Source organism: Hippoglossus stenolepis, chromosome 22 (genome assembly GCF_022539355.2).
Source record: "Hippoglossus stenolepis isolate QCI-W04-F060 chromosome 22, HSTE1.2, whole genome shotgun sequence".
Taxonomy (NCBI): Eukaryota; Metazoa; Chordata; class Actinopteri; order Pleuronectiformes; family Pleuronectidae; genus Hippoglossus; species Hippoglossus stenolepis.
This window is the reverse complement of record NC_061504.1, coordinates 16,150,338-16,174,137: the sequence shown is the minus strand read 5'-3', so window position 1 is coordinate 16,174,137 and position 23,800 is coordinate 16,150,338. Positions and strand designations below refer to the sequence as shown.

The window sequence follows — 23,800 nt, the reverse complement described above, 5'->3', positions numbered from 1 at the left end:
CCCGTCGATCGTCACCGAACCTGTCCTGAAAACAAACGCACGCACCTGCTGACGCTTCTAGTGCAACAGCTAATGGTAATTAATCCACACACTGAAACCCTATACGGCACAGAATACATTTAAATGCCGCTAATGAGCTTTGGCAGATACATTAGGGAGGAAATGTAATTGCCGCCTGGATTACGTTCGCTGATGGAGTTTCCTTCCAATTCAGGAAGCGTGACAGAGGCGCGCGGAGCAGAAGTCATGAGCCCGGATGCTTCTGACACGTAAACACCACCGACAGGGTTCATGTCCCCGGGTGGGGTTTGGTTTTACTCCACTCAAACACTTCGTTACGGTCGGGGACAGATTGTGGTTCTGGTGTCGGAATAAAAAAACAGAAACACTTTTTATCTTGTGATTGAAATCGGTGTTTACTGTTTCCCAAACTTTAAGTGTTCCCAGTTGTCTTTAAGATGTAATATATAACCATTCTTCATTCAAATGTCAAGAAAGAACCAGACCTGTGTTTTATATATTATTACCAATGTTCAAACTTGGAGAAATCATCAGAAATCAAAATCAAATGTATTCAAACAGGACGCTACTTTCTGTCACATCCTCGTTACCCGTGACTTTGCTCGTCTCATAATGAATCCTGATTGTTTCGGTTGAGGCTGGACATTTTACAATTTAACCATAAACCTTATCTTAAATAATTATAAATAAAAAAGAAAACAAATACAACCGAATATACTGAACTTGAATAAAAAAGGGCTTGATTACTAACTGGCTAAAGTAAGCAGCTGTTGTGGTGATTGAATTCAGTGCAGGTTAAATCCCTATCAACCGGGGGCCACTCATGTTCTAGCACTGGTTGTGGTGTGGTTACATAATGAGGTCAGTCGGGGTCCGGCAGCACTTTTCTATCCTGGGGCCCCATAATCGGTTAACACGGCCATGTCTGAGATAGTGTTTTCTTATTCTGTTGATAATTACCATTAATCCAAGTGGACTCACACGACCTACAACACACATCAGTTATTACCTAAATAACCTATTTATACTATTTCTGATTTCCCTCTTTGATAAAAAAAAACGTTCATTGCTCAGGTGAATGTGTGAAAAGCTTCTCTGGAGTCGGCCAGCGAGGAAGACGAGTTGCCACAAATACCGGCTTATGACTAACTATTGAGATCATGCTTTGAAATGGGATTAATGGTTTGCTTCTCTGCGGCTTAGAGGTGCGACGTCCTTCACCTTTCGGCACCTGCCCACTCCATCACGGTCTGATTTTAGTTTTTCTCTCCGAGTGTGTGTGTGTGTGTTTCCTCCCTCTCGTTCTGACTGAGTCATACGAGCCGGTGAAAGCCCGGAGACGACGTTCTGCCAGCACCGAAACACTCCCTCACGGGCTTTGTGTCCGTGTGTCCTCAGCCTCGAGACGACTCCTTCTCTCTTTTCCCTGCTCTCGTTCTCTCTGCTGCTGCCGCTGAAGAGGGAAGAACGGTCCAGAGTTCCTCCTCTTGTCCTTCACCTCCTTCAAAATCTGCTTCCCCCGTCTCCACCACCCTTGAAATAAGTTGTTTTTGTGGTTGATGAGTGAGGAGTATCTCTCACAGGGGATAAAAAATGTTACTGCTGCCGCGCCATAAACGACCGGACCGGTCCGAGATGGAAAGAATCAGGAGACAGGACGGACTCCTCTTCCCCAAAAAATATAGTGACTGATATTATTTGTCTGCCTTCACCTTAAATCTCAGGAAATCCTACATGACAAAACGTTTCTTTGCCTATAATTCAAAGGCTTCAGTACATGTCGGCGTGGGAAGAGATGGATGTAGAAGTCGCGGGTGGCGGCGGCGGCGGCGGCGTGCCCCCGCGAGGTGGTAATTCAGGGTCTTGTCCGTCCGCGCTGCGAGTCGAGGTGCTTTAAGAGGAAATGTAGCATTTGATTGGGCTCTTATGGTCTTGTTATTCACAGGCTCTGAGCACTGTTGTTGTTTTCTCAGAGTTAAGTAAGCCGCCTGGCCTCGTCTGCAGTCCCTCAACTCGAGGGAGCCGCGATGGCCCCCTCGCCGGCCCCCCCTCGCCGGCCTGGATGGTAATTTCACTGGTGTCAGGGAAACCGTGGCCCCTCTCTCTTCCCTCAGTGTGTTTATTCTAAATTAGCGACGGTGTTGTTTGAAAATGATCGGGGCCTTCTGGGGCAAATGAACCCACTCCGATGCCCCGGTGGCCGCCCGGAGGCACTGCTTTCTTTTTCTTTTTTTTTTTCTCCATTAAAGCAGCAGTTTGGATTTAAATGAGTTTGTTAGTCCCGCTGAGATGCAGGAAAAAAGTTCCACGGCTGCGGCTACGAGCCTTTTTACAACTCCAACAACTTGTCTGGTTTTTTCCTTCATCCGCTCGCGTTAGGATCCTCATTAGCCGAAAAACTTGAGCAGCGGCAGCGACGACAACAACACAAAGACAAAAACTTGACAAATTGACAGCGGAAGTATAAGATGACTCCGAAAAGACATGAACGAGTCATAAATGTCTGGATGTAAGAGGCTGGAACAGGCGGTTGTTGGAAGTTGGGTGTTGACGAACTTCTTTACGATGGATTTAAATCAGTATTATTGTTCGATTGTTGTTATTTTCTAAATTAGCATCACATCTAAGGGAAATTGTACTTTATCGTCCACGTCAAATCCCAGCTATCCTTACGATAAACATGTTTAAAGCAGCACACGTGTGGGATTCTTCACACTCTCACTCACTTAAAGCTGCTGGCGAAGTTATCTTAACTTAACAACACCACTTTCCCTCTGCTTAAGAAACTCTTAAGCCTCTTAAAAGTCCTCCTCCCCGCTCAGAAGCGTCTTCTCACCTCAGGATCTCTCTGAAGGCCTGAGACGCTTTGTGCTTGACTTTTATCTCCACCAGAAACTGTAGTCTTATAACCGTGAGGGGGGAATTCTTAGAAAACGTCATATTTCTAATAATTTCCGAGGAAAAGCTTTGTACGAGGAAGCTTTATGAAAACGAGCCCTGGTGCATTAGGATGTTTTAGGCCCGATTCACTTCTTTGTGCTGGATCTGAATTATTTCTATTCTTTATCTTTCTATAAACTGAAAATCTTTTTTTTTTTTATTTTAACAGCATGTCTGGTTTATTAAGTATTGTTTTAAAATATCAATCAGACTCCGGCACACGTCGGTCCGGGACATGGTTCTGAATAAATTCATGTTTAATCGCGTGGAACATAAACGCAAATTCTTCATGCTCATTCGGATCTTGGGCTGAAACGCACGTCAAAACCAAAGTGGATATCTGTGGATCAGTTTAATCCCCCACTTTTTATTATCCTCATCTTCTGACGTCACGTGTAAGTGCTGCTTGAGACTCGTCTTCAGCCTGACAAGAATAAAACTCCTCCGGGCAAACACAAGTCTGTTTTGGTCATGGAAGAGTATTATTCATCCAAATGCCCGTATCGCAAAGTGATCACTTCAAATCTGTTCAGGTTAGAATCCAAAAACTTAATCCGGAGATGAAAATAGCTTGAATAAGTTCCCATATTTGTGTATTTTTGTGCCACTTCTTTGTTTTGCAGGTTGCATTTTGCAGCCTGACCCAGGTGTGTGTACTTTGTGTGTTTGTGCTGACGACGGCGGTCTGGGGAATACCGTGGCTTCTACAGTTGCTCTAATGTGTTTGGAGTTAATAACCAGATGAGTGGACGAGCAGCGGATGAGAAATGGAGCAATTTGGCATTTTATGCTGAAAAAGAGATGGAGATGGAGATGGAGGGAGAGATAAAGGCAGAATGAGACAGAGAGAGCCAGAGGGGTAAACAGAGAATGGTCCTTTCTGCTAAAACACAACCTTAAGCGCCATGACAGGTTTGTTGCAGTGTGTGTGTCCGTGTGTGTCCGTGTGTGTGTGTGTGTGTGTGTGTGTGTGTGTGTTTTGGCAGGGGACGCACTGTGTCATCTATCTTCATGATACAGCCTGAGCCCACATGAGTAACTGGGACACATCCACACACTTAAATCACACACACACACACACACACACACACACACACAGTCAGTTTAATGTCTTCATTAAGAGGTTGTTTCCTGCACAAAAGTCTCATAAGCGAGTGGAAACCGAACTGAATGAAAACGAGACAATATTCAAAATTATGATGAATTAAGATGTTTTAAACTAATTCAAACCAAACTTATCACAAAAAGGAGCAGAATCCATCTTTGAGACACATTTATTAAACACGTAGTCCGTCCCATCTGCTAACATGGAGGAGGCAGGGTGTACGACCTATACAGCAACCAGCCACCAGGGGCGATCAAGACAATAGACCCTTATTTGATATTATTTGGACCACAAATACTGAACTGTACTTTAAATGAAACTTAAAGTGAAATATCACAGTGAGATATTTTCTCGAAATCACTCAACGCCTTCAAAAACCAGGAATCTGTGATCTACTCGTATGAATAAACCATTTTTCTGCCGCCTGCCGCTGATTACTGCAACATCGGGATTCAACTCACAGCCACAGCGTCGTGGCTGAAGAGACAAAGACGTAAAAAGAGCCACCTCTAGAAAAATCAAACCTTAAAAAATCAGAGACAACACGCCGCCACCCACACGGCCTGATTGACAGCCGACCTCTGGGGACGCGAGGCAGCCGCCAGCGTTCGGCGCCCGGAGACGGACACAAAGACTGTCGCAGATTGGCTCCTCGAGTGCGACGATAAACGCTTCTCGCCTATTACAGTTTATTTTTGTCTTCATAGGAATCACATTGGAACCAAAGAAATCTATAAACCATCAATACCGGCCCCTGAGAGGTGATTTCGTTTTTTGACGTGGACACCTGACATGGGTTTGACATCAATCATCATTTTTTAAATCTCCACACCCTGAAATGTCATCGGGATGGAGCAGAGAAAAAACACACAAACCGTTTCCAGCCTGGAAATAAACACATGCAGGCAGATTACGGCTCGGATGGAAATCTCGCTGCCTGGGTTCCTCTGATGCCGCGTCCGGGGACCCGCCGCCAAGCGTCCGGCATCATCCGCTTTGAAACGTGGAATCCGACTGTATCCTCCCGCTCAGCTGTGGCGTCGCCGAGCGAGCGCTCCGCCGTCCAAGACAATTATCTGCTGTAATGGATTCAGTTGAGACGGGCCGACCTGAGATGGAGGGCTGATTTATTTCATTCTTTCCTAAAGCAGAGCGTCCAATTATATCGCCTTAACTAGACATTAGATTTTTTTTTTTTCGCCGGCTACCCGGGCCCAATTAGAGAGCAGCTGCAGGTGGATTTTAATGGGAGAGATTGTGTGTGTGTGTGTGTGTGTGTGTGTGTGTGTGTGTGTGTGTGTGTGTGTGTGTGTGTGTGTGTGTGTGTGTGTGTGTGTGTGTGTGTCTGTGTGTGTCTGTGTGTGTGTGTGTGTTTTCTCTCTCCATAGTTATATTTCTGCATGCCTCAGCGACAGAGAGAGTTGCTTGGTTATGAGCGAAGTTGCAGAGCTGGATTTTCTTCTCGAGCACTTCGGGGGCGGCCGGGAAGAGGCTTTGATTTCCGGGAAAGTGCTGTTGTTGTTTATCGCAGCGAGGGGAGGGAGGGAAGAAGGGATGGGGGGGGGGTCGTTTGGTGCTGTTCCACCAAACGAACCCGTATAGATCTGTGAAGTGCTGCGAGCTGGACCGGCTCCTACGTTAACAGGATTAGCACACCAGCCAAATGCCCGTCAGAGACGCAGCATTGTTCGAAGCCATCCACTCATCCTCTCCCTATTTTATCGTTTGACAATTTCTTCTTTATGGCGTTGTCAAACTCAGGATGCGTTCCCTGTCACCGCTTTCCTGCCTCCCCCCCGTCCCTGCTGTCACTCAGCGGCTCTTTGACACACGGGAATTATACACATTAAGGGGCTTTTTTTTACAGCTGCTGGAGGAAAGAGGTGGAGCGTGTATCCCATGCCACCCAGAGGCCTGTGCCTGAGCAGTAATTGCAGTGGAGTGTAGTTAATGTGGGTCAGCGGTTGGAGTGGAAACCGGCGAGTGGGAAGGAAAAGGAAACCGGAGTGATGGAGGGAGAAAGTGGAGACGTGAAGCTTCCACCTGCATCTTTTCTTTTCATACTGCATCGTAGTAAATATTTATATCACGAGTTTCTGTCTGGACTAATTATGAGGTGTTGCAGGAGCTCCAGTGTTTTTCTGTGTTTGTTTTGGGCTTCTTTAACTTTGCAGAACCTTTACTTGCTCGATACGAGAACGGTGCTCAATAGTTTGTCTTGTTTTATTATCTGTCGAAGCCACATTTTGCAACTGGAATAGAACTTACAATGCCCAACAGTCTCGTAAGATATCAGTCTTGTCTGATTGTTTTCATCCAGATCCACGACTGATCCCCTGAGAAATCGGTGCCCGAGAAAAAATAAATCATGCTTTAAATTTGAACAAACCTGCAAAATTTGTCCATCTGTGAAACTCACAAAGTCTCTTTAAGTAGATTAGTTGCTGCTTAAGCCAACATGACCCCCACCACCACCACCACCTTCACTGGCAGGGGAGGCCGAGATGTTCCCTTCAAAATTAAGCTTTACCTTTAAGAAAATTACCACCGTGAATTAAAGGTTAATAGAAGTGAAATTGAAGGTTGTCACCTCGGAGCGTCTCACCCGGACTGGACCGACGGCCACGGTCACACACGGGGAGAACTCGGCCTGGTGTCTGGCTTTAAACGAAAAGCCAGGTATCGACCTCACATATAAATACTTGAGCCCGGTCGCACCTTCTCAACACGCCGGGTTCAGCCTCCCCTCGGCTTCTCCGCAGCCGCGCTGTCGCCGGGGTCGCCCTGTTGTTGCAGAGGGTAGAGGTGTTGACAGAGCCGGGGGGGCTGCGGGTCTCCGCTCAGTCAAAGGCCCCCTTCAGCAGCCATAAAGCATTTATGAACAGGCATCGCCCTCCTCTGCTTTCTATTCCGCTCACAGCCGCTCTTCCTCTCCCCTCCTCCTCCTCTTCTTCTTCTTCTCTCTGCCCTTCTTTCCCCAACATCCTCTTCGTCTGCCTCGGTGTCTTACACACACACACACACACACACACACACACACACACACACACACACACACACACACACACACACACACACGTCGGTGTCTAATAGATTTCTTCCCCTCAATCCGAGTTTGTGTGTGCGTCTCTCGTGTGTGTTTTTGGAGTGTCCCTCTTCAACAGCACAAGCAGAGTTGTATCTCCCCGCTCTGAGCCCCCGGGCCTTCAGGTAAATGTTTGTGCTGCGAGAAAAGAGACACACACACACACACACACACACCACACACACACACACACACACACACAAATAGACGGAAAGAGCTTATTCATGCTGGTCTGCAGCACTTCTTCACCTGCTCAAGGTTGTCGTGCAGGGAGTTTTTTCTTCTTCTTCCTGCAAATAAAACGCACATGTGCAGACGTACGCTTAAAATGATACGCGTGCTCTCAGTGGCTTTCTGTAGCTTTGTGTGTGTGTGTGAGGCGCGAGCGAGTGTGCTGACTCTTAAACAGGTGCAACCGGAACACCGCAGGAATATCTGTGTGTGTGTGTGTGTGTGTGTGTGTGTGTGTGTGTGTGTGTGTGTGTGTGTGTGTGTGTGTGTGTGTGTGTGTGTGTGTGTGTGTGTGTGTGTGTGTCCACTCCTCTGCTCTTTGATCCTCGTCTTGACAGCCCACCACCTGGGACGATCCGCCACACGCCGCATGGCTCCCAGGCGCCGGCTACACCATGGGAATCACAACACGCAGCGGCTAACGCGGCGCTTGCAGCCAACCCCACCCCTGCACTTAATATGCTGTCAGAATTGCTAATGCTAGCAGCAAACAGCTAACCCTCCCATTTCTAGATATGCAGAAATAAAAAAAGAAATAGAAATGCCGCCAGAATCCTAATTGAGCGAGCGCAGGTTAGCAGCTAACCCGAGTTCTCTGCTGCCGGAATTGCAAATCGCACACGAGGGGCCAAAGCTTGAACACAGGTGCAATTGGAATTATGATGGAATTATAATGTTCAATACTGAGGCAATGCTAAAAATCTCCCTCTTGTATACACATAGAACTCACTGTGCAGAAAGTTAGAATGGAAATCATGATGCCGGATCATTTTTTACATCACGGTTTAGTCCAAAAAGTTTAATTTAAGGGCCAGTGAATGATTCGTTCCACTCATTCTGTTCATCTTTGTGTTAACGTGCATGAATGAAGTCAAGGGTTTAGTGTTTGCTGTGTTAATCAGAACTGTTTATACAATCTTATATTTATAAATCTCACCTTTTTACAGATATTTATCTTTTATATTATCATGAGTTTCATTTAGTTTCTCTATTTTTGAAGGATTTCTGTCACTCTAGCTCCAATTATTAGGATTTTCAACTCAATAATCTTCTTTTACTTTTGATACTTGAAGACACTTTACTGCAGATATTTGTTTAACTTCTCAGTCCCATGTTTTTATCATGATTTCAATGAGCAAACACGAGATCAGTATGTGGAAGCCACCACTTTACCTCTAGGTCATGTGTGTCTGTGCCGTATCAGCTGTTCGTCTCTTAGTCGTGACTAATTTCCCCACTTATCTCGGCGCCTTTAACTTGTAGAAGCCGGTGAGAAACTCTCCGCGGTGAACCGATGGCGGGAGAAGTGGAAGCGGCGGGTTTAGGGTTTTAGTGAAGTGACACCCGGCGCTGCCTTTAATGCTCGAGGTCGTAGAAGAAGAAAACACTAAGCCGAGAGTTATCCTCACTAATGCACAGGCACTGCAGCGTCTGAATCGCAACACCGATCACGTTGCTGACGCCAGGCTAAGGGCCAACTATTCAGCAGCCCTGGCACCCGGAGGACACCGCAGGAATTCAGATCCATTACGCTCCCAGCCTCATCAAAGGGACTCGGGGATTCGGATGCTAAACCTGCTCCAGATGCTCGCTGTTGGATTTCACTAAGATGCACTGCAGGGCGAGTGTCGTAAGGGCTGATGTCTGCGATGCGGACAACAAACCCGCAGCCAAACCGCCTCATTCACACTGAGCTGATTTGTGTCATAAACACAATGGGGAGGACGACAAAGCAGATGTGTACAGCTGCGCGCTCAGCTCATCTCTGGACATATAAATACACATCCACAGCACCTGATGAGAGAAGCTGGAGGCTCTGAGCGAATGAATCTGCAGCAACAAAGACCTTATGGAGGTTTACCTGACATATGCTAATGTGCTGTATGGACCCTGTTCAATGCAAAACGATCTGAAGTGCAGACGGAGCCTGGGATTGTGTTTCTGTGGTTCTTCTTTTAAAGTGGAGATTGACTTTATATCCGTACATGAAACAGCTCTGTTTGCACTGTGGCCGCAGAAAACACTGGTTTCTGTGTTTGTGATTAACTGTCTGGTTAAAAGTTGTCAGTCAAACAGTTTAACCAGGACTCGAAACGCACAGTTAACGGTTTATTTAACAAGAAGCAGCTGCTGCAGACACAGTGAATGGTTCAGATCGAAGGAAGTTCCTGGTTTGAATGTGGAGTTTGCATGTTCTCCCCATGGCTGCACGGTTTCTTCCTGTAGTCCAATAGAAATGATTATGTTTGTATCGGCTGATGATTAGTTTTAAAAAGTCTGAAATGTCGAGTATTCCTCTAAATGTCTGTGCTCACCTTGTTGGACTCTGCAGAAGGAAAATGTTGGAGGCAGCAAACAAGCAGCTTCATATTTAAAACACAGGTTGTCATTGATCCCGATGACGCCTCGTGAATCTCAGCGCCTCGTGTTTCTTCCTTCCAGTCGACGAACTCACCGCAGAGTTCATCCTTTCGTATTTCATGCCGCGCTTGTCTTTTACGCGTCCCCTTTTTTCAACTGTTTGCTTTTTTGAATTTCCCTTTGGCTGCGAGATAATGATGTCAAAGTTTTCACGGGGACAGAAACAGAGGCGTGAGTCCTCGGAGAGACTTTCGCAAACAGCACGTTTGACAGAAATCAAATAACGGCCGCTGTGACTATGAGGAAAGTAAAGTCACACCTCTGTGTTTGGCCTAAATGTCCTCTCACCGGAGCTTCCCCTGACTGTGCAGGTTCGCGTGCTGACTGCGAACGGCCCACGACTGCGGTGTTTTAGCTCCACTCTGCAGGGATTACACACAGATTAATAAAGTGGCAAAAACCCATCTCTCCCTCGTTTGCTCTCTAGTTTTATACGCTCGTGTGTGCACATGCACTTGAGTGCATAAAGAGTATTGTCATTGAGGGAGTAAGCGACTTAGTGGAAATACATTCAGGACGTCGATACTGAAATTGGGCCAAGCGCTGTAAAAAAAGGAAAAGTTAGAACTAAAGAATTCAAAGCAATTTACTCCACTAGATTATTTTAATTTTGAAGCAGACTCAATTTATTATCATTTGTTCGTACAATTTTTATGTTTATAAAAAACACTTTTACACTACACTACGTTTTCTATCATGTGTCATGTTCCTGTTCTGGGAATTGAACCAACGACCTCCTCAGCCACAGCCACTCACTGTGTTTGTGTGTGAAAAGAATTGATTGGAAAATGTTGCACAAAGGAAATTGAAGGATTAACTTCTTTGGATTCAATGAGAAATGAATCACATTTTTCAAATTCATGTCAGCAATTGTGTTGATGTTTTGTGTAAATGTGGATTAAAAGTTTTAATGTTTTTAGTCACTTGACAATTGGACTGAGTTGCTTTTTCCTTTTCACTTCATTATCTTGTCTGACCTTGTGTTCGTGTTGCAAATTTTCTATCCGGGAAGTGGCGCTGTCTTTCGAGCTCAACACCAGACGTGCTCGAATCACTGCGAAAAATGTTCTGTCCTCAGGTACTAAGTAATATTGTTTTGTCACTTTAATGACAGTTTTTCCAGGTTTTAACCGAGTCCTGTAGATATCTTCAGATCTGCAAATCATTAAATCCGTGAGACTTATTCAAAAGTGAGTGAGCAATAAATAAACGAGTGAATAAGAAACTGTTGGCTCGTTATTCAAGGATTAATGAAGAGAGGCGACCGCATTCTCCGTCACCTCCTGTCTCTGAGCCTTTGTGTCGTCGGTGTGGGTGCGTGTGCGCCGCGCCGTGCGCACGCCTCCTCGAGGCTCAACTCATCAGCGCTGAAACAAATCCAAAAGCATTCTCTCTCCCTTCGGCCGGGATGTGTCGTCCTTAACATTCGCTCAGCGTCTGCCGATGTCGACAGGTGATGCCAAGCAGATGAATAGAGAAAATGCTCTTTGTTGCTCCTTATGCTCATCCCCTCTCTCTCTCTCTCTCTGTCTCTCTCTCCCCAGGCTGCTGTTTTGTCACGTTTTATACAAGGAAAGCTGCCCTTGAAGCCCAGAATGCACTGCACAACATAAAGACCTTAACAGGGGTGAGTGTGTGTCCTCGATTCTCCTCTGCCTACTTTCTCCTCTAATCACACACTTACAGCATTACCCTGAGGCGGTCCCGCCCCAACCTGTGTGTACAGCAGTGTGTTGTACAGTGTGTTGCTCTGCTGCCGCGCCGCATTTGCGAGCGCCCGGACGCGCGAGCGGGCGAGCAGCCGACTGTCAGAGTTGGTTTGTGAGAGAAAGTGTGAATTCCTGAGTGAAGACGCACGTGTGAAAGGTTCCCGCTAGAATCTCCCTTGTAAACAAAAACACTTCTCTTTTTAAAACCTTCATGTCTGTGTCTCACTGTGGGGAACGCATCTCTTAGGGTTATCTTCACACGCCTCTGTATCGTTATTCCAGTTGTGATGCTCGCATCAAGGCAGAGCTCCTCGCCTTTAAAAAAACGGGTTGACGCTGTGTCTCCTGTCATTCAAACTCCTCTTCCTCCTTTTTCTCAGAAAGCGTGCGTCTGTTCTGCTGACTGCCGACGTGACGGACTTGCTAAACAGTCCAACTGGTCGAGCTAAGGCCGTGGTCACTGGTCACTGGACCGACTCATGTCTGTCACCACAGAAAGAGCATGTTAGCATCTACTAGACACTTCAGTTGGGCCCACCAAGCTTACAGTGGAAGCTACAGCCACAAAGCCATGTAGCTTGAGTGCTAGCTACCAAACCAGTTAGGTCCAGAGAGCGTAGCTGCCAAACCCAATTGCAAAAAGAGGCAGTGGGAGTCTCCCCATCCATGAGATTTTTCGTATGAGGGCAAAAGGTGGTTGAATGGTCTGAGAAATCTCAAGTTATTTCCTCCGGTATCATTTCATTAGCTCAGATATTCCACCAAGCGACTGAACCACTTCACCCTTCATTGGATTTATCTTTGGAGCTCGACAGTCCCACGGTCACTTTGACCCTCTGCATCGTTCTGACATGAAGACAGTTCTGTCGATGGAGTGTATTGTGTTCACGCGGCGTCAGTACATGCACACATACAAGGTAATGATCCTGCCTGTGGTTAGTCTCTCAGTCCACTGAGAGCTCTATGTCCTTATATCGACAGGTGAGGACATGTAAAGACTTCTGATTGGTTGTACGTGTCATGGGTTGAGCACCTATATGGCCAAGCCCTTCTATTGGTAAGCAATGCGTCTCCTTTAGGATTGTGGGAGTAATTGATATGACCTACACCAGCACAGGACCACAACCGCCTGCCGCGCTCTTTGCTCGTCCACCCCAGGAGTGGAAACTACCCGGGCCGTGTGGAGGGCGGTGACTGGTAAAGAAACACACTCAGCAGCAGCAGCAGCGAGCCGGGCTTCATCTTTAACCTTTTCAAGCTTTTATAAGTTGGATAAAACCTGAATCCCACCTTGGTTTTTTTTTTTTTTAAAGATAAGCATGTCTGGAATATAGGAGTCCGTTTAACCCCGTAGTGCACTTGCTTATAAAGTGAGGATGAGTTGACCTTGTCTTTGAATGGCATGTGACGCTGAGTCAGCTCTCGTAGACTGAGCTCTGCCTTCATGCAAGTGTCACGTCTGGAATAAGGATGTAGAGGTCGAGGGTGTTTTCCATCTCATGAGACGCCCGACTTACCAGAGATCAGAGGTCACGGGATGAATGAATCAGTGAAAGTGGTTCCTGCCTTAGTTTGCATGTGTGGAGAGTTTCAGATGATGTGATGCGTAATAGTAAATCACAGTCTGTTGCACTAAACACCAGTTTGATCCTCATATGCGTGATTAATCATACATTGTGATTTTACATATATATCAGTAGAGAGAGAATCTAATATTATCATAGTAATTGACATTGTTTAGATGTTTACTCGACCAGCTGATGCTTTCAGAATCACCACTTCTGTGCAGCGGACGCCTCCCTTTAAAAAAAAAACACCAGTGTTTACGTGTTTGCTTGTAACTGCTTCCTCGCGCCCGGGGACACGTTTATAGCTCCTACTACAAAGGGACACGATGGTGTTGTGGCACCGTCTCCTCCACTATTGTTTCCCTCCTGTAGCCCGAGAGAGTGATAGTGGAAGTCGGCTGGCGCTCGCTCGCACTCTCACTCTGTCAGCCCTGGGTGGATATTTAGAGGCCCCCGGATCCCTTCGGCTCGGGCTATTGGCTGCTTACCCGCCTCTCTCCTTGGCTGCGCCCGCTAACTGGAGTCTCATCAATTGAGCGCCTTCACTCGCCCTCGCTTCCGTCAGCTGGATCAGTGGATGGCCCTCCTGGGCAGGGCAAGGTGGATTCCTGCGAATCCCACGAGGCTCGTACGTGGGATTTTCACTCGGGTTCTGGATTTCGGAGTCGAGCTTGTTGTTTTCGCTCAGAGTCACCGTGTTAATTGCTTGTGGAATAAGAATGTTAAGTTTGCTCTGTTTTCCTGCGCCGCGACGGTTAGTCACTTATCCCTTTGTCGGAGGTGTGAAGCCGCCCTGGGGAGGACACATGCCGCAGCAGCTCCAGGATTATAGGGACATGAAATCGCCTTCTTCTACACCATAACACCTTCCCTCTGTTGTGTATGGTCATCCTCACTCGCTCTCCTCTCCTGCAGCGTCTCTGGTTACGTTTGAGGCTTTTTTTTGTAACGTCAAGTAAACTTGGATTGTTGTACTTTCTTCAGCCTTTATCCATAAGCCGAACCAGTATAAACGTGGTTTTGTGCTTAAACATAATTACATTTATTATCTAAGACGACATCATGACAACACGTGAATTCTTCTATTAACTGTCTGAGCTGTGAGATTAAATGTTTTGCGGGGAGAACAGCAGATTTCCGTCGTCAGTAAACTCGTTTTTTTTTTTGCTCTTGGCAGCTTCAGGAAAGCTTCTGAGACGAGGTGAAATTAAAACTGTCCATTGAAGCTGAGACGACATTGATCAACGGCAAAATATGTGCGTAATTAAACGGCATCATATTCATCATGTCAGAGCCGGACACCACTGACTGGCTCACTTCCATTTTCTATAATAAGTCCGGTATTGACAGACGGATGTGGTTTAAAACCTAATATACAGGCAATAAGTGCAGCGCGCTCTCGAACACACGCTGAATCAATAGTGACACGATGACAGATAATTCAAGTGGCTGGTGCACGGTTTTGTTTATAATATTTTAACAGGGTTTTTTTAAACAGGCGTCGCTGCAGCTTAAGAATAAAAGGAAGGGGCGGGAAGAGGTGAAGGGAGGGAGTCAGCGAGAGGCGGGGTAAAAAAAATATAAAACAAGCAGATGATGAGGATGCAGAATTAATTGCTGAGCGAGTCGAGTCAAGACAAAAGGAGAAGCGGACACAGAGAGGGAGAGATTGAGCGGGGGGGGGGTTCGCAGAGGTGATGGGCAGATGGACAGGAAAAAGGTGGAGTAGAGCACTCCAGCACGCTCGAGGGCAAAGCAATAAACGGGCCGCAGTTAAAAACCAATACCTGCTTATTAACTTCCCCACTCTCCTGGCTTGTAAAAAGCCGGCGGAACAATGTTTGTATTGGCCCTCTTCCCCCCCCCCTCGCTCTGCCTCTCCTCTCCAAAACCGAGGCTCTAACAGGGAGAGATGCAATCAGAGGGAAAAGCTGGACGGGGGCCATATTGGAGAAAAAAGGGCGCCGCCGGGCCTGGCAGCCATGTTGGTGAGGGGCAGAGGCAGTTGAAAGGCTGCCATCTTTTTTTTTTTTTTAGTAAGGCATTAGAAACCTCATCTCCGAGAGGTGATGGCGGTGACGAGCGAAAGGATCTGAGGTTTCCTCGCCAGCGCTGCTTGGCCGCTCCACGTCGCTCCACGTCGCTCCATCTCTTCCCATCGCTCTTCAGCTGGTGGAGATTTGTCGGCGATGTGACATACATGTGATTTTATGCAGGAAGTGTACGTTCCCCGTCAGCTCCAGACCTGTCAGGCGCTCTTCTGTGATGAAGTCATGTTTCCGCAGCATCTGCAGGTCGGAACAGGAGCCGCTTGTGTTTCCAAGGCTTCTTGTTTTTTTTTTTTACTTTTTTTTACGGATCCTCATCACAAATATCCAGATTTTTCTCTTGTTTCCATGCCAACCACAAGTTATTGTGTCTCCTGCTGGAAGACGACGCTGATCACTGTGGTTTCCAGTAAACCGGGTCATGTTGTGATGATGGCGGCTCGGAAAAAAGCTCAAGTTATAGAGGAATGTCACTACTGCTTTTCAACTTGTAGCTTTTCTTAAAGAGACGTGTGCACAACAAGCCTTTTCCTACTATTTCATACTCCAATAGTTAAAATGGTGTAAGGTCGTTTTCTCAGCTGAGCGTCTGAACGAAGCTTCACGTGTTTGTTCCGTTGTTTCCATTGGATCTGCTGAGAGCTGCGTCTGCCTATCCTTGACACTGATTGGTTTGTAGACGGCGTGTGCCTGACGTTGGCGTGTTGTCAGTTGGAGGGGGGGACTGGTAGTCTTTCTGTTTGAATGCGAGAAAAAATGAATGAACCCTCTTGATTTGGTTGCCATGGTGATATCTTTATGATTTTTAACTACTCAGCAAGTCCACACGAGTTCAAATGCACCAAACGAACGTTCCTCGTCATTCAGACGTTTTAAAATCGTCGGAGGTGAAGACTGCAGCAAATCCTGCCTCCTCGTCTTTCTCCTCTATCGCTGAGGCTCCAAGGCTCGATCATCAAACGCTCTAGCAGTAACATCAGCAGAGAAACAGCACAACAAGAGAAAGGGATTCTTCCCACTTTCACTTCCACAAAAATATATTTATGTTATTATTTAACTTTCTTTGTAATCAGCATCGGATTGAGTTCGACTGCACCGCCTCTGTACCATCAGCAGGTGGATTCATCCAAAGAAATTAAAAAAAACATGTTTCCTCAATAAGGAAAAACCAAAAGAATAACGAGTCATCTGCCCGACGTTTACGTGGCGTCTTTTCATTGAAGAGAAGAACAACAGCTTTCACTGAAGTCGTTTCTAATGACCTGCTAATGAAGTTTTCTGGGGGTTGGAGACACAGTGTGTGTCTGCGTGCACACGAGTTGCCTAGAGAGCCGTGTGTTCATCTCTGCAGCTCTAATAGCACGAGTGAGGTCTAAATACACACACACACACACACACACACACACACACACACACACACACACACACACACACACACACACGAAATACCCCCATTACAACCCATCTATCGTGGAAAACATGCCCTGTACCCTGGAGCGATTTAAAGCCATAAGACCCGACCCCTGCTGCACGGACTGATCCACACCCCTGCACGACTCTCACACTCATACATATCCTTTTTATGTGCACAGTCTGAGTTCATTGCATTACTTTATTTCCCCCTCCTCATCCACTCCACCCTCCACGCTAACACAACACACACGCTGAGACGCACACACACACACACCGCGCACGGCGAGCAACAACACGGGGCGAGTTAAAGCCTGTCAGCCCGCCTGTCTGACAAGGTTGTTTGAGATTTTCCACTAAATTGAACTCTTTCATTAGCGGCTGACAGATGTCTAAATGCCCGGTGTCTCCCCTCTTCTCCCCTTCCTCCCGCCCCGATGCCCGCCGCGAGGGCCCCGGGGCCGCCGTTCCCCCGTCTGAAGCCGGACGAGGTGGATGGAAACATGGAAAGATGAAGGGAGGGGTGTGAGCTAATCTAGGACGCGTCCTCTGGAGTGCCCTCCAGCTTGGAGAAGTTCAGTCTCTTTATCCTTGTTTTCTTTATTTTCTCTCTCTCTCTCTCTCTACCTCTTGCCCTCTCTCCAACCCCACCCCCCACCCCCCCACCTCTCTCCTTCTCTTTTGTCCTGTTGAATCTCCCGTTCTCTCGTTGTCTCGTTCTCCCTCTCTATCGCGCTTTCTCTTTGAGAGAAAGGATGAAAAAGGACTTTGATTCACAGTTTCTCTCAAGGATATTTCATTCTGACAGTGAAGGCGGAGAGGAGGGAGGGTGATCAGGGTGCTGGGTGGTGTGTGGGTGTGTGTGTGTGGGGGTTGCTTCAGACACGATCAGTCGAACCCCGTCCTCCATGTGGGCGGATCAGAGCGTTTGTCGAGCGCCAAGTTTGATAAGAAGCGTGGGGCTCATTAAAAGCTACTGTCGCACTGAGACCACTCACACACACACACACACACACACACACACACACACACACACACACACACACTCAGGTCCCCACCTCCCTTACCTTTCTGCTGGCGAGATAATTAGTGATGCTCCGCTGCCAGAATGCAGGCGCAAGGTTGTGTGTGTTCGTGGTGCAACCAAAGGCACATCAAACGCCCCCATCAAAGTAAGTGCTATCTGCAGCAAGGTTGAGGTTTATAAAGCAGCAATTTATAATCCAAAGACACAAGTCGTTTAATCGGTCACTTATTATTTCAAGTTGATGGACGGAGCTGCAGTTTCGGGGCAGAGACTGTAAGTGATAATGTGAATTAATAACTTTCAACGATGTGAGAAAATCAAATTCTTTCATGCAAAAGCCCCCGTGGTCTTAAGACTCTGACTGTTCCAGGCTCTTTGAAAGGAACTGTGTGTGTGTGTGTGTGTGTGTGTGTGTGTGTGTGTGTGTGTGTGTGTGTGTGTGTGTGTGTGTGTGTGTGTGTGTGTGAGTCTGCTTTGAGAAACACTGTGGTTGCAGGCCTGCGGTGTTTATTGTAGCTTCTGATGAAATATGTTTTTATTTGACTGAGGTTGGAAAGTATCGTCTTGTTCTGACCACATTGTACTGACGGGGGTAAAAAAAAAGACATTGTTTTATTAATCATAATAATGATGTGAAGTTGTTCTTCTCAACTGACCAGAGGGTCGTGCACGGTTCAATCCTGTGTCTCTGAGATGCTGAACCCCCTAATTGCTTCTGTGCCGGCGGTGATATGTGACACTGCTGCATGCACATCGATGCACAGTATGAATGTGTGTGTGTGTGTGTGTGTGTGTGTGTGAGTGAAATTATTCTGCAAAGTGCATTGAGTCTTCATTAAGACTTCAAAAAAGCTCCATATAGATGCAGTCCATTTTCATTTAAAGCTCATTTATAACGTTTCAATAAATGTTGACTTTCCAACCGTTAGATTGAACTTTCAGACCTCGACATCGCGCCAACAGGACACAAGTCACCTTGTGGGAATCGGGCAATTTCCACAATAAACGTGTCAGATCTCGTTTGGTGCAGAAAAGCCTCTCGGCCCGCGTTTCGCCCACCTGATGATGGCGCTCTCACTTGATACCTGAGATGAAGCGGAATCTGAGCCAAACGGCATCGATCAATTCCATAATACACACTGAATATGATCAACGATGCAAGCAACAGCCAGCGTCGGGCTCATTTATCAGATAACTGATACCTGTGTGTGTGTCTGTGTGTGTGTGTGTGTGTGTGTGTATTCAGTACTTGTTAGTCGTTCAGTGAGAGGAGGAATGCTTCATGTCCACAGCCTGTCAGTCCATGTGTGTTGTTTGCTCAGGTGCGAGCCCATTACACATATCGCTGCTCTATCACAATCGCTCTCAGCAGCAGCCATGAAGCCGACTGGCAGGAAAGAGAGATACGGTAACGCCGACTGACTGATGGAGCGTCTGATTCGCTGCTCAGCCTCCTTCTCAAAGTGTTTTCGGCAGCTCGCCTCCTCACCGCAGACGAGTTCCCTCATGAAACCCGACCCGAAAACCACCCAAGGACCCGAGGAGCAAGTGTAGGTTTGGTGCTAAGCTTTGAAACGGCGGAAATATGTCAGTGTAGGATATTAGGTTTCTCATTTACTAAGTAGTGTGTCATCAAACATTCATGTGTTATAGCCTGGAGGATATTATGCAACAAGCTGAAAGGTTAGAGCTCGGACAAGCGATTCAAAAAGACGGCCGTTCAGTGGTCGGCTATTAGAGCAGCATGAACCAGTGTTTTAAATGTGTGTGTGTGTGTGTGTGTGTGTGTGTGTGCCGCTCACACATCTTTTAAGTCCAGAAAAAAACAACAGTAGCTCACTCATTGCAAACACCACACACACACACACACACACACACACGTGCACACAACCATTCCCACAGCGGTGTCATTACAGAGGCTCATTATCAAAATCAATTCAATTAAAGGCTGTAATTGCCATAGTGAAACCCAAATGCTATCGCAAACAGGGCTGAAGGAAGACAAACCTCATCGATGCACCAACCCTCACAGTGTGTGTTCACTTGTGTGTCTGTGTGTGTGTGTGTGTGTGTGTGTGCGTGTGCTTATTTAACGAAAGAAATATGAATCGCTTGTTTCAAATTAACTTCCCTAACCCCTCTCTTCTCTCCGACTTGGCGGCAGCGTTTAAGTATATTGACTCATCGAGAGAGAGAGAGAGAGAGAGAGGTAAATGCAAGCTAACTATGTTAAACACTTGTGGAGACACGACACAGAATAGTTATGCCGCCATCCCTCAATCATTCTGCTCACACACACACACGCGCGCGCCGGGTTAATTGTTTACCGAGCTAAACTAAGTGGGGATAATGTCGGGCTAACTGTTTTCGCTGCGCGCCGCTAAGACGAGGGATATATCGTAAAGGACAGTTTGATTTATAGTGGTGTGTTTTTCTAAAAGAGGAGAGAGTGAGGACTGGAGTCACACTTCATCTGCGTCGAGGTGTTTGTCAGAGCGACGACAAGACTCGAGGTCTCCTTTTTATTTACGGCTTCAGAAATAGGCATTAAGTCTTTATGCCGTCTCGGCCGTATGGTCGTTCAAAGACGTGCCGATTGGTCGGGTTGAAGACACGAGATGTGCAGCCTTCATGTCTCTAGCTTCGCTGGAAGATGAATCCAACTGATGCCAAGTTGTTTTAGAGACGATATCGAGCCACAAGACACCACCACCACCGAGAGAGGGAGGATTTGGAAAGTGTCGTGATGAGTTGGATGAAAGCAGCGAAGGGAAAATCGGGGTTATTGCACCACTTTGGCAAATAAAAGTGTAAAATGTTGTAATTTCTCTTTCGTCTGGCAAGAAGGTTTTGTTTTATTGTTGCCGTTTGTTGGTCGGTTGGTGATAATGTGTTCAAACCACTTTACCGATGAATGTAGGCAAAGTGTTTGTGTTGTGATGATCCCCCTCCGGAGGTCAGACGTATGCTGTTAATTTGGATGTGTGTGTGTGTGTGTGTGTGTGTGTGTGTGTGTGTCTGTGTGTGTGCCGCCGGTTTTGGTCACCGACTGAATCCCGGCTGTGAGGGCCATCTGTCTGACTTTGACCCAGCAGCTCACCGTCACATCTTCAGAGAGGAGGGAGGAGAAGGAGTGTGCGGTTGCCGTCTGTGGCAGTGTGTGTGTGTGTGTGTGTGTGTGTGTGTGTGTGTGTGGTGTTTGATACCTTACAGTATGTGCACCCCCCCCAGATTTTGGCACAAACACTCTGGTCACATGAACCTGGCTGTCGCTTCGTAGCTACCATGTGGACGCACACACACACACACACACACACACACACACATTGACACACTCCCTACACACTTGTTCTATTCCCAGCATGAGCCTCAGATTTGTCCTCTGGCTCCAGGACAAGATGACCTCCGACCTTTTAAGCACGAGGGCGATCTTGGGAGACATTTAGAGGAGGCGACAACGTTAACCCAAGAGCGGCGGTTAACATTTAGGAAGTGTCGGGTTTCCTGCTCTCGCCGCACAGGGATGGGGATGTGGTGGGGGGGGGGACTCGTCTGGTTTAGGGGTTCGCACATAGATGGTCTGAATGCCGCCCGGGTTGCCAGGAGTCTGTACATGATGAGGATATATTAAAAGAAGGGGAAAAGAGGAGGCTGACATTTCATCAGCTAGTCTAACAAATAGACACCTCCGCCTCGGCCAGGGAGAGAAGGGGGAGGGTGATTGAAGAGACTGTCCCAGAACTGGAAGGTCATAAAATCTATCTTGGCTGCCGGCTGCACTCTGATCCCTGTGGTGTAATGAGGACCTGATGGCTTCACTCATCCGTAAATATCTTCTGGTGATTGGACGAGCTAATCTCGGATAGCCGCAGACTTTCGCCCTGTCACGCTGACGGACGAGTCGCAGCTCGCTCACGTTAATGGTGAATCAAATGAAATTTGAGTGAAACGTTTTTTTTTTTATCCTCTTTCGGTTTAACAGGACATTTACCATGTGATTCAGTCTCGTGTCAACCAGAAAACCAGTCGGCCGCCTGCTCGGCAAAGAACAGACGCACAGACTTAAAGACGATCTGGTGACAATAGTGGAGATCAGAGACGTATAAAGGAGGATTTGAACGCTGCCATCTTTCTCATTTGAAATCAGAGGGAAAGTCCAAACAATCTCCTTTCCTCGCCACTTTTCCTTGACCCAGAAGCAAAACGCCACAAGGCCAAGGAAAGATGTGAAGGAGAAGCCGTGAAAGGTGAAAGATGGCGGCGCCCGTATCCTAAATATTTTGGCTACAGGGGGAAGAGGAGACGCAGCCTCCATCTTTATTTAGTCACAATCTACTAAAGGTTATGAATCCCTCAGTGAGGAAGAGGAAGAGGAGGAGGAGGAGGAGCTTCTCTCCAAACCTCTGAAACAAACAACGACTCAGAGCTGAGAGGATTATAAAAAAAATAATCATCTCCCGGTAGAATTCGTGGAAGTTTGATTTCATTCAGTTACAAATGAACCGATAATCACCGCAGATCCCGTTTCCCATGTAGCAGCCGCTCGACAACTATAAATCCAGACAAATTTTATAGCGGGTTAATAAATGTAACGGCTCTGCAGTAATTGTGCAGCAGCTAAGAGGAGATGTTTATTCTCCGCAAAGTCGATCTCGAAGAGTAACAACGTCTCGTTATTAGCAGCGTTTTTCGTGGTGACTTTCAGTTTGCACATTAATATGTAAATTAAATGTTAATCGATTTTCAAAAGGTGGCGCATTTATCGTGTACTTTACAGCAGAGGGACCCAGTCAATCAGAACTGAACTATGCAGGTTATAAGGAGGGAAAAAGGTGACACTTTAGTTCAAGTGCACTGCGTGTGCATTACGAGCCGATAAAAAGACCCTTAAAGCTCACACAAAGTTTTACGACGCAATAATCAAACATCAGGAAATTGCACTGGATTTGACTTCCTGTGATTAAGAGTGCAAGCTGCCCTGTAACGCGCTCGGCTCTTTTCTTAATTTATGTTTTTGTAAATCATGTGCTGATTAATTATTAGAGGTGCGCGTGAGGACGATTTTTTAATTGAATATTTACCCAAAGAAAACAGACTTTGTTCCCTTTGAGGAGGAAGAAATGAAAAGAGGTTTTTCTTGGTGCAGGACAGGAGGAAGTAGATCACGTCGGATGCAGCAGGACAGGAAGTAGTTCAAGCGGCCGTCCGATGAGACAGATACAGTTGTAAAGCTAAATGCCCGCGCAGCGTCAAGCCGGCTGAACACATGGCTTCTGCGTAGTGATGTTTTTTGGGGGTTCTCTGGTGCTTTTTATGAGCCTGAGCGCGGCAAAGGACTTAGTAGTTTTGCCAGGCCCCTGCTGAGCGCATAATGAATGGCAGACTGCGGCTGTGGGCCTGCCAGGAAAGAAGAAACAGCACTGTGGAATTGTGGGCTAGCGGAGAAGAGTCTTGCTTTGTGGGTCTCGGCGGGAGCTCGCGCAGATCAAACGCGTCGAACAGCGGCGCCGCCCGCCGGGCAATCTCTGTAGACAGACCTGAGGAGGAGACGCCTGAAAGCCAGACAGAGTTTTTATACCTGTGGGTGTGTGTTTGTATACATGGTGTGTGTCTGTGAGTGTGTGAGTGTGTGTGTGTGTGTGTGGCAGCGTTTGGCAGCGCTTTTCAGGAGTGAATGACGGCAGCGCGGAGGATCCTGTCATGGGTTTTTTGTTTTTTTGTTTTTTTTAAGGGACTGACTTTGAAATGGATTAACAAGAAGTGACTTGATGTGACTCCCAGGTTTGCTTTGACTCTGCTGCTTTTGATGTGGCTTCAACACACACACACAGACACAGACACACACAGACACACACACACACACCTCCTCCATGTCCCTGCCTCTGTCCTTGTGTTAGTGATACTTCACTGAGATGCAGCCTGAAGGCCTCCCTGTCCGTGCGCCGTCTAAAGGTCTGAGCTCCAGACTCCACAGACGAGTTTGTGTTGTTCTCTGCTTGAAGGACACATTTCATACACCTGCCGCAGATCAGAGTCTTTACATTCCAGGCGTGCGCTCTAATGGCGACGTCCACGCCACAGGAAGAGTGGTCTTTTTGTAGTTTCTCTCTTTCTGCTCTTCAGCTCGTGCTCAGTCGGCGTCAGTGTCTAAAGCGTGGACACAACAAACTGTGAACGTCCGCAGAGCCTCACGTACGCCCTCTGATGTCAGACTTTAGGTCACGTGGACGTTTGG

At 46.9% G+C, this 23,800-nt stretch overlaps 1 protein-coding gene across 14 annotated transcripts in view; it reads left to right on the top strand.

The window, feature by feature from the left end:
* celf2 (cugbp, Elav-like family member 2) overlaps positions 1-23,800 on the top strand; it is a 164,789-nt gene that overhangs the window by 103,760 nt on the left and 37,229 nt on the right. For all 14 annotated transcript variants that reach the window (XM_047338678.1, XM_047338681.1, XM_047338676.1 and 11 more), the window contains one exon: positions 11,348-11,430. In XM_047338678.1, coding sequence (XP_047194634.1) covers positions 11,348-11,430 — 83 coding nt within the window. The remainder of the gene's footprint in view (positions 1-11,347; positions 11,431-23,800) is intronic.